The sequence below is a fragment of the Metschnikowia bicuspidata genome (genome assembly GCF_001664035.1).
Source record: "Metschnikowia bicuspidata var. bicuspidata NRRL YB-4993 chromosome Unknown METBIscaffold_5, whole genome shotgun sequence".
NCBI lineage: Eukaryota > Fungi > Ascomycota > Pichiomycetes > Serinales > Metschnikowiaceae > Metschnikowia > Metschnikowia bicuspidata.
The window spans coordinates 298,025-311,629 of record NW_017387735.1 but is presented as its reverse complement, the minus strand read 5'-3'; the positions used below and the strand labels follow the sequence as shown (position 1 = coordinate 311,629).

The 13,605-nt window shown below is 44.4% G+C and overlaps 7 protein-coding genes across 7 annotated transcripts; 5 read left to right on the top strand and 2 right to left on the bottom strand.

Annotated features, from left to right (window-relative positions):
• Positions 1 to 440: 440 nt before the first annotated feature.
• On the top strand, positions 441 to 1,103 carry RPA34 (DNA-directed RNA polymerase I subunit; the record flags this gene model as incomplete). The annotated part of the gene is made up of 1 exon (XM_018857919.1): positions 441 to 1,103. One exon carries the CDS (start codon positions 441 to 443, stop codon positions 1,101 to 1,103), a length of 663 nt encoding a protein of 220 aa, XP_018710357.1.
• Positions 1,104 to 1,561: 458 nt separating this feature from the next.
• On the top strand, positions 1,562 to 2,329 carry METBIDRAFT_44642 (uncharacterized protein; the record flags this gene model as incomplete). The annotated part of the gene is made up of 1 exon (XM_018857821.1): positions 1,562 to 2,329. One exon carries the CDS (start codon positions 1,562 to 1,564, stop codon positions 2,327 to 2,329), a length of 768 nt encoding a protein of 255 aa, XP_018710356.1.
• Positions 2,330 to 2,367: 38 nt separating this feature from the next.
• On the bottom strand, positions 2,368 to 2,776 carry METBIDRAFT_208595 (uncharacterized protein). Its single transcript, XM_018855018.1, has one exon. The coding sequence runs from the start codon at positions 2,673 to 2,675 to the stop codon at positions 2,406 to 2,408; it is 270 nt and encodes an 89-aa protein (XP_018710355.1). The 5' UTR covers positions 2,676 to 2,776; the 3' UTR covers positions 2,368 to 2,405.
• A 100-nt stretch (positions 2,777 to 2,876) lies between these two features.
• Positions 2,877 to 3,620, top strand: METBIDRAFT_12868 (bifunctional 4-hydroxy-4-methyl-2-oxoglutarate aldolase/oxaloacetate decarboxylase; the record flags this gene model as incomplete). Its single annotated transcript, XM_018854273.1, has 1 exon — positions 2,877 to 3,620. One exon carries the CDS (start codon positions 2,877 to 2,879, stop codon positions 3,618 to 3,620), a length of 744 nt encoding a protein of 247 aa, XP_018710354.1.
• Positions 3,621 to 5,356: 1,736 nt separating this feature from the next.
• Positions 5,357 to 8,491, top strand: METBIDRAFT_45154 (uncharacterized protein; the record flags this gene model as incomplete). The annotated part of the gene is made up of 1 exon (XM_018857884.1): positions 5,357 to 8,491. The coding sequence occupies one exon, from the start codon at positions 5,357 to 5,359 to the stop codon at positions 8,489 to 8,491; it is 3,135 nt and encodes a 1,044-aa protein (XP_018710353.1).
• Positions 8,492 to 9,818: 1,327 nt separating this feature from the next.
• TPK1 (cAMP-dependent protein kinase catalytic subunit TPK1) lies at positions 9,819 to 10,880 on the top strand (the record flags this gene model as incomplete). Its single annotated transcript, XM_018857800.1, has 1 exon — positions 9,819 to 10,880. One exon carries the CDS (start codon positions 9,819 to 9,821, stop codon positions 10,878 to 10,880), a length of 1,062 nt encoding a protein of 353 aa, XP_018710352.1.
• A 290-nt stretch (positions 10,881 to 11,170) lies between these two features.
• METBIDRAFT_20260 (kinase-like protein) lies at positions 11,171 to 12,736 on the bottom strand (the record flags this gene model as incomplete). The annotated part of the gene is made up of 1 exon (XM_018854950.1): positions 11,171 to 12,736. A coding segment is annotated over one exon (1,566 nt), but the record flags the coding sequence as incomplete, so codon positions are not given.
• Between the last annotated feature and the right edge of the window lie 869 nt (positions 12,737 to 13,605).

Below are 13,605 nucleotides of genomic sequence, written 5' to 3'. Positions count from 1 at the left end.
GTTTCGAGGTCCCACGTGCGACGAATGACAATAACACCACCCCGCAAGAAGGATGCCGGCTATTGTTACACTACCGTGACAATGCCAACAAAACAGAAACCAGAACAATAGTTCCACCAAACTTTTGACTAATGGTTTACCCGACCGTGTTGGACAAAAATGACATGATCACGTGAACAAATTCACATTCGCCGTTTTCTTTGTGCATGGTATCGGTGGGTCGAGACAAAAACCGAAGCAGTCGTCGAAGCGACTGAACAAGTTCATGCTACAAGGCCACATTAAAGGAAAATAGATTCGCAAGCTACTGCCTCAAAGGTGATCTCAAGCTTGATCCAAACTTTTGCAGACGTTTCCTGCATATGTGGGTGCATTTTTTTGTCTCAAGATGAGCATGATGGCTCCCACGGGGCGCACATATAACAAGCTTGTCAATAGCCATGATGGTTTCACACAAATCGGATAATGTCGTCTATGACTCTGAAAGTGGGTCAGAATATGAAGATGTGGTGTACCAGCCACCAAAACACTTTCGGAAGATTGCCTTACCCAACCCACAAGTCTCCACACAAAATAAAGAAGTCTGGTTGATCAACACTCCTAGAGACTTCCCTGTCTCGAAGTTGAAAACTTTACCCGTCTCTTTCACGGCCACCAAAGTCAAAAACGATGGTGTTAAGCCTTTCACGGTACAGAACAGTGACTTCCAGGTTAACGAGGAGCACTTCTCGTCCGACACAGCCAAGTACGCCATCGTCAATGGTGACTTGCTCAATAAAAAGATAGATAGATTCTTCACCATTAGAGAGGTTGTGCGCATTCCCGAAATAAACTATGATGTGATGGTGGAGCCAAGGCAAGATGTCGAGAAGGCAGAAAACTTGAGAATGCGACACTTTGCCACGGGATACGCGGCCAATGACTTTAAAGAAGCACAGCCAATCCCCGAGACTCGGCTTGATGCTGATGGGAAGGTGATCAAGAGACCAAGAACCGAAACCAAGAAGACAGAGCTCAAGGAAGAGAAGAAAGACAAGAAGGAGAAGAAAGACAAGAAAAGGGAGAAAAAGGAAAAGAAAGACAAGAAAAAGAAGAAGGATTAGATCTGAACACCCTTCGAAGAAGCAATTTGCATGTATATTACATAGAGCAGAAATGATCAGATTCTGTTTTCATGACAAACGACCTCGGTTTCGACAACGTAGAAACGCCGTTTGAGGCTTCGATGAAACGCAAAAGACGCCAAAAGAGTTCCGGGAGCCAGATCAGTCTGATCTCTATGATATTTCACTTTCACCCCATATCATTTTTGAATTATATTGTAATTCTCGCGTGCGACATACATACAAATACTCAATGGTAACCACGGCACGCTACCCTTACAATTAGGCACCAGTATCCTGAAAGCGATGATCGATATTATTTCGTCGGTCAGCAGATGAAGCTGTTTTGTTGCGGTATTTCTGCTTATTCATTGGAAAGCCTCAATTTACTTGTCGCGCAGAGGTCGTTTAAGAAACACGCAGTGCACATCTCTACTCTTCACACAGCATACATCAATATGGGTAATAAGGCGTCCAAACCAGCAAGGAAACTCACAGGATCTCTAAGTAATGCAGGTAAAATCAACAACCCATCTTCCCTGCGGATCCAGCTTCCATCCCAGGAGCTAAAAGATAGATTCGAAAACTCTGGTGCAGAACTTGCGCAAGCCAATGAGAAGATGGCGAAATCCAACCATCATACCTCAAACGATCCCGATAGTAACGTGGAACGTGGTACACAAGGTTCTGCCACAGTTGCAAATGGACCTGAGGGTAAGGACGGTATGGATCCGCAAGCTGATCAGAATTACATTAATTTCATCAACAATTTGGGCCGGCAAATCCACTCGCACTCCGAGGGCAATAAAGGGGAAAAAGTCAACGTACGTGCTTTAAAACAACTTTTGAATAGAAAAAACCTTCATAAGAAGGGCCAAGATGAAGTTCAGGCGCAGCTTGAGTCTACATCCACTACAAGGTCGATGGTGCATCCACGCACATTGACTGCCATCATCTACGCATTACATGACCCCCGTGTGTCTCATGATAATGTGATGAAGGACTACCAGCTAAGCCCCGAGTTCTTGAACAACATGGACCGGTTTAAAGTGGCCGAAAATATGGTGGTCATTGAGGACGACATTAAGGAAGACGAGATTGGGCCCAAGTTTGGCCAGCCAGTCTCGCGTGCCGCATCTGATCCCTCGCTCATGAACGAAAACGGCGCTGTGGGCGAGTCCGTGAACAGTGACAGAATGAAGAAGCTTCGGAGTAGATTGGAGTAGGTTCAGAAAATAGAAAGGCGGGCTGTGTTACCAAGACATGTGTTTACAAAAATTACAGAAATACAGGGCTGATAGATTATACTGAGCGTGGCCAAATTTTGGCCTCGGGTGGTTCATAGGCACAGAGGCAAAAGGAAAAGTCCCGAAACACGGAAGCGAGACAAATCAACAAAAAAAAAATATCGGCCATTCGCATACAAATATTATGTTTGTGTCGAGGTGGTATATCTGGCCCTCCATAAATGACGTGGGGGTTGAAGAGGAATTCGACTCGCTTGGCTAAAAGCAGGTCATGTGATCCCCTGCGGTATCTGGATGAACTGCCGGTTGACCGGCTCCTAGACATGTACCATACAGGTCGTACCCCATATCTCAGCCCGTAATTCCCCCCACTTTCAAAGGCGAAGAGGGGGCCAACTGATCATCAGGTTTAACTAAACTAGCACAGTTGAATATCTTAGAGATACAACAACTTTCCTTTTGAACAGACTAAATACATCCTGGTACTTCCAATTTTAATAATCTTCTACTTGGGCGAAATTGTAACATGTCTGTTCGTACTAAATTGACTCAATTCACCTCTTGTGATATTTCCGATGCATTAGTTAATTTTGGCATCAAAAATGGCGGTTTCATTCCGAACCTCGTACAAAGATCCCTAGATGAAAGAGGTCAAAACAACGGACATGTTTCTGTGGTTGGCCTTGCCTATACTGTTTTGTATGCTCCGAAGTCGGATCCGAGACCTGCTGTTTCCCAGTCATATATCGACGAAATCCCTAAAGACGCCGTGCTTGTGCTTGCACTCACTGAGGACCAGCAGCTCGAGACATCGCCTTATGTCACCATCAACAATGCCTTGTATGGAGGTCTCTTGTCTACCAGAGCTCAGTATAGGGAAGCTGCAGGGTCGGTGATTCTTGGACGCATCAGAGATTTGGCAGAGCACCGGAGTCTCGGGTATGCTGTGTGGTCTTATGGTGTGGGCACTACCGCTCCTGGTCCAGTGGTAAAAGTTGTGGGAATCAATGAGACAGTCACCGTGAAACTTGCTGGGATGGATCCGAACGAGCGAATGGTCATACATCCTGGAGACTATATTGTGGCGGACGAAAACGGTGTGGTGAGGATTCCGATCGGTCACACAAGTGGACCAGAAGCTGGAATCAGTCTAAATCAAGTATTGGATTATATTCCCAGAAGAGTAGATGCCGATACACATGTGGGACAAGATATCAAAAATGGTCGTGGAGCAGCGGAGGCTCAGAAATTCTGGAGAGGAAAAATATGAATCGAAGTTAAATATGTACTACTTGCGGCAAAAAGTCGACTTTTGGCCTCATGAAGATCATAATTGTTCAAAATTTATTGCTCGCGATCATACTAAAAGAATAAACTAGGTGTAGAAATAAGAGTTCTTACTATAGTCGAATCAACTTTGTTATAGTGCAAACCAGAAGTTGGATAGTGGTCTCATCTGACCTTCCAAAAGCTAGCTAGTGCGCTGGTGCACGTATACTGCAAATTACCTCTCATTTACCAGCCCTCTGTGCACAAATTTGGATAGGTATACATTCGCCAAGTCATCTACATTATATCAGCTCATTCTCAATTTATATCAAACTTTACAAGGCAAGTGCGCTTCATTGGTGTTATAGGATAAACCTGCTAGTGGCAAATGTTCTCACGCCAAAGACCTCGACTCACTGATGAAAAAAGATGTGATTGGGAACTGATGGATAATAGAAATACTAAATTTATTGTTTCTAATGGATGGCTCCTTTGAATTGCAAAATCTCGAACTCTTGATTGATCGTGATTGTAGGCGAAACTTTTCTACAAAAATAAAAAAATAAAAACCGATTACGTGGGTAAAGCTCACGCCCAGAAAATTTTTCAAGCCTGATTATTAAAGTTGGTTTTCTTCATAGCTCATGAGTTGAAAATAAGCTGGTTTCAATATAATCTTCTCTTCGTGTTTATGTTATGTCAAACCTCAGTGAAAAAACCAACAAATAATATGATCATCAACAATTTTGGTGCGACATTCCTCCCTTGGAAGTAGTTATAGTGAGTACACCAATTGAGAAAGTGTAGCTTCTGTCATTCTGCTCAGTGAACATATATATGGATTATGTTATTATTGCTTCAAGTTATTTATAAATCAAAAGGTACAGCCGGTCCCGAAACAATTCGCCCTGCCCTGTTTTAAGCTAACTGCAGGTCTTGGCAGGTGTGGCGGAACTGCACTTGGTTATCGCTGCGATAGTTGCGCTTTCGATTTCCCCACATACTCTACTCTTATCAGAATTCCCTAGCTCTTTTCCGGAACTTTGCATGTAACCTTTGAACTTCGGAACTAGATACATAATGACCTTGAATTTTGAGACAAACGATGCCCTTAATGATCAGCCCGGAGCATGCCATCTAGATTTGGACGAGAACGGCGGACGTCACCTTATAAATGAACTTAAACTCGCCTTGATTGGAAATCATGAACTCAAAGTCAAGCTTCTTCGGGACAAAACGTTTTGTGCATGGATATTCGAGCACTTGCAGAAATGCGTAGAGACGTTCAAGATGTGTGACCTCACTGCAGACCGAAGCTGGAAAGATAGGGGTATGGTACCAGAATTCCACGAAAAGATTGTTTCACAGTCGGCACCAGTCAGGAACGAAAACAGTTCAGTCGGCGGGCATGAAAAAAAGAACAAAAATCTCTTGGTCTCAGCCTCTGATCCTCTTTCTGATTTGAAAGACGCGATCATTGTTTTACGCTTACTACTAGCTCAGAATTTGAATTCTGCAGAAATGGCAGCCTCTCAGCAGAAAATAGAACCATTTACTGCACTTGACCCATGCGTATCTGCGCTTTTAGCTTTGATAGGACACGTGAGTGGTGGTGTTTTCCCTCAGCTCACGGCCATCCAGCTTTCGTGCAAAAGGGTGATTGTATGGGAGTTCCTATCACCAGTTCTCTGCGATTCCATCCAGGTGCTTATGCTTTTTGCAGAATCTCGTTCTTCAATGCTTCCTCAGAAATGTCTGCATACATTATGGGAGTTTCTCTCGTCATTGTTTGCTCAATTTACCAAGACAAAAGACGCGCCACGAGCTTATGCACCCTTGGTCTTGAAATCCTTCAACCTCCTTCCCTTGCTTCTCGAGCTCGACTCTCATGAAAGCACGAATCGAAAGTTTGACCTAGCTCTGCAGTTTCTCACACAAAACATTAGACATCTAGAATTGCAGCTAGATGAGGTGTTTTCGACCAACTTTCTGGACGGCCCCCGTGCGAATTTGGCAGCTACATCTATATCCACAGTAGGTGTGCCAAATATCCACATGATTCAAAACGATATGACATTTCACATTGCCTCAGCTATGACAATAGCGACTGCCCAAATCCTCAATTTCACAAAGGACGTTGATATTGTGCAGCCCTGTTCACCAGAGTACACTTTCTTAGCGTCCGAGAGATTTCACCAATATTTGCTAAACCTTCTTCATGCCAGCAATCACCCTGTGTTAAATTTTGCTGCGCTTAATTTGTTTGAATTCCGTTTGTTGAATTTGTTGCCGGATGGTGTCTCAGAAAAAAAACAGGCGTGTTTGGTATTTGAAAAAATGTTTCCCCGAATTGTCGAACTATTAAACCACGACGTGCAAACAATGAAGCAAATTCCAGGCTACTTGCGTCTACCCATCACAATTCTTTCTGATCTATGTATCAAATACCCCAAATTCTGTGTCCAGTTGAAAAATACGGGTGTGGACAAACAGATTATGGCTGATCTCGCCACACTCATTGAGTTTAGTCCGGTATTAAGCTTTATTCAGATGGCCAAACGAGCATACAAAGACAGTAAAGGAATAATGGACTTTTCTGCGCTTATAAAACACGTTCGGGGGCTGAAAACAGAGCTTTGGTTGGCACAAAAATCAGAAATCAGCCTAATAGCAAATCATTTGCTTCTTCTAAGTGTGCTTACCAGCTCAAGTGAAGATTTTCGCCGCAGGATTACTTCATTCTCCACCGGTAAAGAGAGCAAGTCAGAACCCAATTTTCTTTGTTTGGCTATTTTTGAAGTCATTGAAAACTACCAATTTATGTGCACCCAACTAATTCTTGGCTACAAAGCCTTTTGGAAATTGCAAGAAGCGCCTTCTTCAGAGCCATCCAACAAACTCCTTGAGTGGCTCGGTGAAAATGTTAGTGTTTTGCTCACTTTGCTTGAACATCCGTTAAACACTAACGCTTTTTACTTGATGAGGTCGCTTTCTAGATCCGTATCTACTTTAAGAACATTCTTTGTTGATTGCAATTCCATCAAGAGCTCTTTTGTCACTTTCGACGCCAACGTGCCGCGCAGTCTGATTTCAAAAAGAAAGGTGAACCAAGGAAATGTTATTTCCGACATAAGCGCCAGATATGATCGGGATTCTACCCCAAATAAGAAAGGCAACTTGATTTCATGCTTGCTCAAAATTATTAGTCGAATGTCGGTAGTCGACCATGTGGTCGATTTCTTTGCATCGACCAAGACTGGACTGTTCGGAAAACAGAGAATAGCAAGAAAGGCTTTATGTGAGAAAAAGATTGTGACTCTTGCTATCCTTGCCAATTTTATTCTTGACTTCAGTTCTTTCAGACATGAAATCGTCAATCATGATAGGATTTTGAGAAATCTAGCTTTGCTTTTCAAGTCTTCGATTCGTAGCAGAAATCAGGGCGAGAAGATCGAGAATTCTGGCAATGAGGTACATGAGATTGCATTCGAACAATTGAAGATTCAAATGGGCATATTGCAGGTGATCAAGAATTATTTATACAACGAAACCGAGGAAAATCGAAGAATGATTTGGGACTTCTTTCCATTATCATTGATTTTCGAATTATCTCTTTATGGTGTGTTTGTCGACACGGAAGCAGATTCGCAACTTCACGAAATAAGGCTCCAGCAAAAAATAATTGCCTTTGAGATATTACGAAATTTGACAGCAGCATCACCATACTTCAGTGAAGCCATTGAAAAACTCTATGTTGAATTCGCCACACGAAATGCAAATTTTCAACCACTCCCGCGTACGTGGAACAAGTACATCTTGGAGAGTTTGTTGTCTTTCGACTTATTTCTGCCATTTAAAAATCTGCGTTCGGATATTGACAAACTTTTCTTGAAAGATGACGAATTTGTTCTTCGTATCGTTCACAAAACAGACTACTTCAAGCTTCTTGTTGCGATTAATTATTTGGAGGACCATAGATATACCAATATTTCTTTCTTGAGGGTATCAGATTTTCCTCAGAGGCCTCTTTTGAGGGTCTGGAAAAGGCTTTTGGAGGTCAAATTGCTGAAGTCTCTTGAAACCAAGCTCTGTGGACTGGACGCAAACGAAATCATTAAACTTGCGAATCACCTCAATGAAGTCAAAATCTCAATCACTTGGATCTTGATCAATCTCACATGGAAAAACGATATCTCCAGTTATCATGCTTTTGAAGGCTCAAACTTTCGTCTGATGGATGTTATTCATACACCGCAGAATAGCGCGTTTTCTATTAGTCAATTTAATCAGTCGGGTATTTCAGTTGGAGATTTCGAAGAACAAGAAGAGGACGATCCAGCAGATTCTTATGATACGGCTGGCGGCTCGCAAAGATCTTCTTTAGACAATGAGATCTCTTTGAAAAAAAGAGCGGAAATACTTTACAAAGCCGGCTTTTGTGAAGTGTTAGAGACGCTTATTGACGATTTGTCACGTCCAAAACCTACTTTCAAACAGAGCAAGTACCTCTCTATCGAGAGATTTGATTCCCTCAACTCAAATGATTTATTCGAGAAGTGTAGAACAGCCCAATCTCAGATTGTTGGATTCATTCCAGCTCTTGATGATAGCGCAACTTCTCATCCTCGCATGCACCTTCCTCAGAATCAGAGCGGGTTGTACCCGCTAAGGAGATTATCTAATATTGCTAGTTCTCGGGAAAGTGTACACAGAGACGTCAGGCAAAGAGGGGATGAATTTGAGTATTGGTCCGATGACGGAAATGAGGACACCCTATCGAGATTACGGGATGAGAGTGTGCGGGCAGCGGCTCGAAGCGAACGAGAGCCCGTTGACGAAGACGATCAGTTTGACGAATATTGGCTTCATTGATAGGAAAGAAAAAGTTTATCTGTGCGACGTGTTATTATTGTCAGATTGAATGATGTAAGGGGGCATCAAAGCCAAAGCTCTCAACCAATGGTATTCTGTGTTTGCTCTTGCTGGCTTTTCCGCACTGCATACCGTGCATATGAAGAAGTTGAGCACGCACAATATGATATAAAATTTGCGAGACTAAAGAATATAAATCCCGGCTTGTAGTGTACGAGCCACATAACCACCCGTGCAACCAGGTTATATTCTGAGACAACTGCAGCAAGTCTAGAAGTATCTGTCTACGAACTGCAACTCCATAGGGGCAGCATGCGTTGGTTTGTGCACGATATATTTCAGTCTATGTAGGATTGTATTCGACAAAGCCTCTGAGCACCCAGGAATGAGAGAACTAAGGGAGGAAAAAATAGGTCAGCGGCGTTTCGTGAATTTTGTGAGTGCAGTCATGCGCTTGTGGCACACCAACGGCTTCAGCCACGACAGCCTGTGCCTTTCGCAATAGATCGTAAAGTCTTTCTTTAATTGAAGAAGATATCAAGCGTAAAGAGGAGGAAGAATTGACGTTTTAAAACCATTGTAAAAGCCGTACCATGTTCTCTTTCCTTCGCTTTGCGGGACCACTATCTGAATTGCGCTATATACTTGCACTGGATAAATGATCCTCCGCACGCCTCCGCGGGCTGGACAGATAAGACGAAAGTGGTGTCAAACGTCGAGTCTGGGCGCAATCATAAAAATCAGGGGCCTAACTGAAATTGAAAATTCAAATCCTCACAATCTTCTGTGAAATTGTTTTCCGGCTTCGAACACTCCTTGTGAGATTCAATGGAGAAACCTTGCCTTGAGAGAATCGCCGAGCGAGAGAAAATTGCTGAACTGGATACGGAATTTTGCCTGCATGCGCGCTGGCTCGTCCGTGCAAGAAAGTCCCTTGCTTTGAACAATTGTGTTTTTCCCTAGACAAAGAGCTTCATCTCTCTCAGCTTTCGAGACAATTTTCACCACAATTTGTGCCAGAATCCAGAGGAACCCACACAACGGACGTTGTGATCTGCCCTGAATTTTTGTCTGTTGTTGGAGATTAGATTGTACTTCTAGAACCACCTTTGCCAGTGTTCTCCAAACTGCGCCATCTTTGCTACCAGAGGCCAAACACCAGCTAGCAATTAAGACCACATAAGTTGTCCAATCTTCTGTTCTAAACATTAATTAGTCTAAGAGACACATCCGGACGGCTCATTCTCGCATCATTAGCGGAAACTTCTCAAAACAACTAGAACAAACAAAATTCAATAGTGACGGTGCCTTCGGATTTTGTTACAGAATGAACACATCTACACCTATATCTGCTGATGCAAGCGCAACAGCTGCAGACGTCGCCAGCAAAACTTCCAAACTCAACAACAGAGATACCACAACTAAAGGCAAATATTCGCTAAACGACTTCCAGATCTTGCGGACTTTGGGCACAGGTTCTTTTGGCCGTGTACACTTAGCCCGGTCCGTGCACAATGGGCGTTTTTATGCAATGAAGACTTTGAAGAAGCAGAGAGTAGTACACATGAAGCAGGTGGAACATACTAACGACGAGCGTCGGATGTTAAAGTTGGCACAGCACCCGTTCATAATTCGTATGTGGGGCACGTTTCAGGATTGCCACAATTTGTTCATGATCATGGATTACATAGAAGGCGGCGAGCTTTTCACGTTGTTACGGAAATCGCAGCGGTTTCCTATTCCTGTGGCCAAATTCTACGCAGCAGAGGTTTTCCTAGCTATCGAGTATTTGCACGACCTCGATATCATATACAGAGACTTGAAGCCAGAAAACATCTTGTTGGATAAAAACGGACATATCAAGTTGACGGATTTCGGATTCGCAAAAGAGGTCACCGACGTCACCTATACTTTGTGTGGAACCCCTGATTACATTGCACCCGAGGTTGTTGCCACTAAGCCTTATAACAAATCCGTTGACTGGTGGTCTTTCGGAATCTTGATTTTTGAGATGCTCACGGGATATACTCCGTTCTACGACCCCACGCCCATGAAAACATACGAGAACATTTTAAATGGGACGATAACATACCCTGATTACTTACCACCAGACATTCTTGACTTGCTTCAAAAGTTGATTGTAAAGGACTTAACCCAAAGGTTGGGGAATTTGCAAAATGGCTCTGAGGATGTCAAGTCTCACCCATGGTTCAAGGAAGTTATTTGGGAGCGCTTGCTATCGAGAGATATCGAAACACCTTATGAACCGCCAATTACCTCTGGCGTTGGTGATACTTCTCAATTTGACAGATACCCTGAGGATAAAGACTTGGACTATGGAATCACCGGAGTCGAAGATCCATATGCGGATACGTTTACAGAGTTTTAGACATGTCTGAGACCTATTGAGAACTCTGCGTAATTTCCCTCAACTGCATTCAATTCCAATCCACCTTGCTATTCACGTCTAATTACCTACTCCGGTTTCCAGTTTGCCCCAGACGGCAATCCGCTTCGTGTCTTCCCACAAGTCTACTTCTGAAATGCTTCCGATAAATCAGTCTAAATATTGTACGGACTTGCATTCAATTTTTCATAAACTAATTAATATACCATTAGTAGTCCAAATAGTGTTTTCCACCGTGCGACAAAAAGGCACATATGTTCAGCTCAGTCGCCGCAACTTTCAGCAGAGGCAAGCCAGTCACTCTTGAGAAAGTCGCCCGCGTCAAACCTTTTTGCCGGGTCTATATCGAGAAGCTTATAGGTGCAATACTTGCGCAAATCAAAGTCGCCCGCTTCAAACCCATCAACATCATCGTCATACTTCGGATCCAGAAAATTCAACGGTATATCGAACATAGTTTCTATTGGAATGAACTTCCCGTGTTTGCGCACCGACCACTCTTTGCTCTTGTTATCATAATCGGAGAGCATGGCGTTTTTGACGTATTCCCCAAATACAGCATCCTTATATTTAGCCAACTTGAGGGACTTTGGCTCGGTAGTTTGCCATAGGTAGGCTGCGCCATATGTCTTCGTTTCGGACTCGCCCGCCTTGGTATCGTAGAATTCTAGCTGGAACTGGTTACCGCTACTCTTATAGAAGAAAGATCTCCGGATATTAAAGAGGATGAGCACAATAACTCCCAAAGCCCAGCAGTCCTTCTTCAAGAGTGAAATGCCTCTACTTGATTTTGTGTGCTCTTCTGGGGCCATGTAAGGCTCACTGCCAATTGGCACGTTTGAAGTGGAGAGTTGCTCCTGGCTATCCCAATGCGTGCGTACAACACTGGATTTACCGAAGTCAGAGATTTTTAGATTAAGGCGACAGCGTCTCTTCCCATTCACCAGCCGCATGGAATGCGGGTCGTTCTCCAAGAGAATGTTTTCAAGTTTCAAGTCGCAGTGGGCTACGCCATGGCTATGAATGTACCAGAGACCCTTAGTGATTTGTTTCACCATGCAGTCGATTTCATCGATGGATAAGTACTCGTGGGTGGTGATCGACTTTTTGCAGTAGTGAAAGAGGTCACCACCGCTAGTGCAGTCCATGACCTGGGAGATCCGCACCTCGTCGTGGAAGTCACAGGTAGAAAGCCGGCTTTTTTCCGGTAGCGTAATCATCAAGTCAAGCGTACGCACCACGTGCTTATTGTTGAGAGTGGACGAGAGAATGAACTCGGAAATAACCCGCTCAATAAACTGGTCTCGCGTCTCTGCTGCCCTTGTGCTGGTCTGGGGTCTTCTCTGGAGCTCCTTGACGGCATAAGCACGTTTGACTCTGCCCGAGACGCCCTGCTCCTCGCCAGAGTCTACTATCCGTGTCACACCGTACGCACCCCGTCCTATTATATCCTTGATACTGCCGTAGCGAGCTAATAGCGTCTTGTTGTTCTGCAACAAGTCGTACGGCGATGTGGTCGTTCCAGAGGTATCGAGAAACCGGCTGATCAGGTTCTTCAACAGCGTGAGCAATTCTAGCTGGTGCTTGCCTATGACCGAGTCGTGGAACCGCGGATCCGCCTGGCGCATTGTAGGTGAAAGCCGGTGGATCTTGAGGCCGCTTGCCAATAGCAGGAACGTGCGTCCCAGCACTTCGTTGGCAAACTTCTTGAGCGACTCCTTGTTCACCAGAGAGCCGAGCCCACAGTAGCCCATTAGCGCCGAAAGCTGCGACACGCTGTGGAGCCTATCTCGCTCGAGGACCACGTGTAAATGTTCCTCGTAGTCTTCGTCATCTGTGCTGTCTGTGTCGGGAGAGTGCAGCGCAGAGTGTCCATACAGCAGCATGCTTCTGTCGTCATAATCATCCTTCTCGAAGTCTGCGAAATGTGCGTCGTCCACCACTGTACTGACGCGTTTTTTCTGTGGATGTGAGTTGAGCTCCGGGTTTTGCGGCACGAGCAAACTCTGGGGAAGAACGCTGGCCGAGAGACTACTGGGTTCTGGTGTATGAAGCGGAGATTGTGGCGACGGGGACTTTCGAGCCGGTTTTCCAGAGTGCTTCACCACTTCTTCTGGGGAGGTTTCTGGAGAAACGGCAGGTTTTTTGGCCGTAAACTTCCGGGAAAAAAATCCCATTTCTTGGGTCGGAAGGTTTGATCTTACCGTGTTCTGGCGGACTTAGGAGAGACAAGAATGGGTTCTTCCGGTTGCGCATGTGTCGTTGGAATGTACAGGATTTACATTCGTAGTACGGGGAAGCGGTATGTCCTCCAGCCGCTTGGACAGAAAAAAAAATCCTTAATCGGACTTGTGGAACTAGAGTCTGGCTACTTGCAAGCAAACAAGGAAATATGCCATGAAAAAGCCATTTTTTGTGTGCTGGAAGAGAAAGCGTGGAAAGGATGTAAAAGATACAATACATGACGGACGAACTGTCGGATCTCGCCATCTGCTGCTCGCATCTAAGCGAGACAGGAGACATCTAAGCGAACCAGGGGAATATAAGGATATCACTTCACTGGTAGACATCAAGATCAGAGTCAAGTGTGAAAGCGTGGGCGCGGTGACCAAGACGTCTTATCAAAAACAGGACTAAGCGAAGGCCTGAACTCTGCCTGGCTCGCGGAAAGAAGTGCGGTACAAGCAATAGTGGCGCAGGACCCTTT

Excerpts from the sequence above, each read along its gene's own strand:
- METBIDRAFT_208595 (XM_018855018.1), bottom strand. The coding sequence starts at position 2,675 with ATGTCTAGGAGCCGGTCAACCGGCAGTTCATCCAGATACCGCAGGGGA.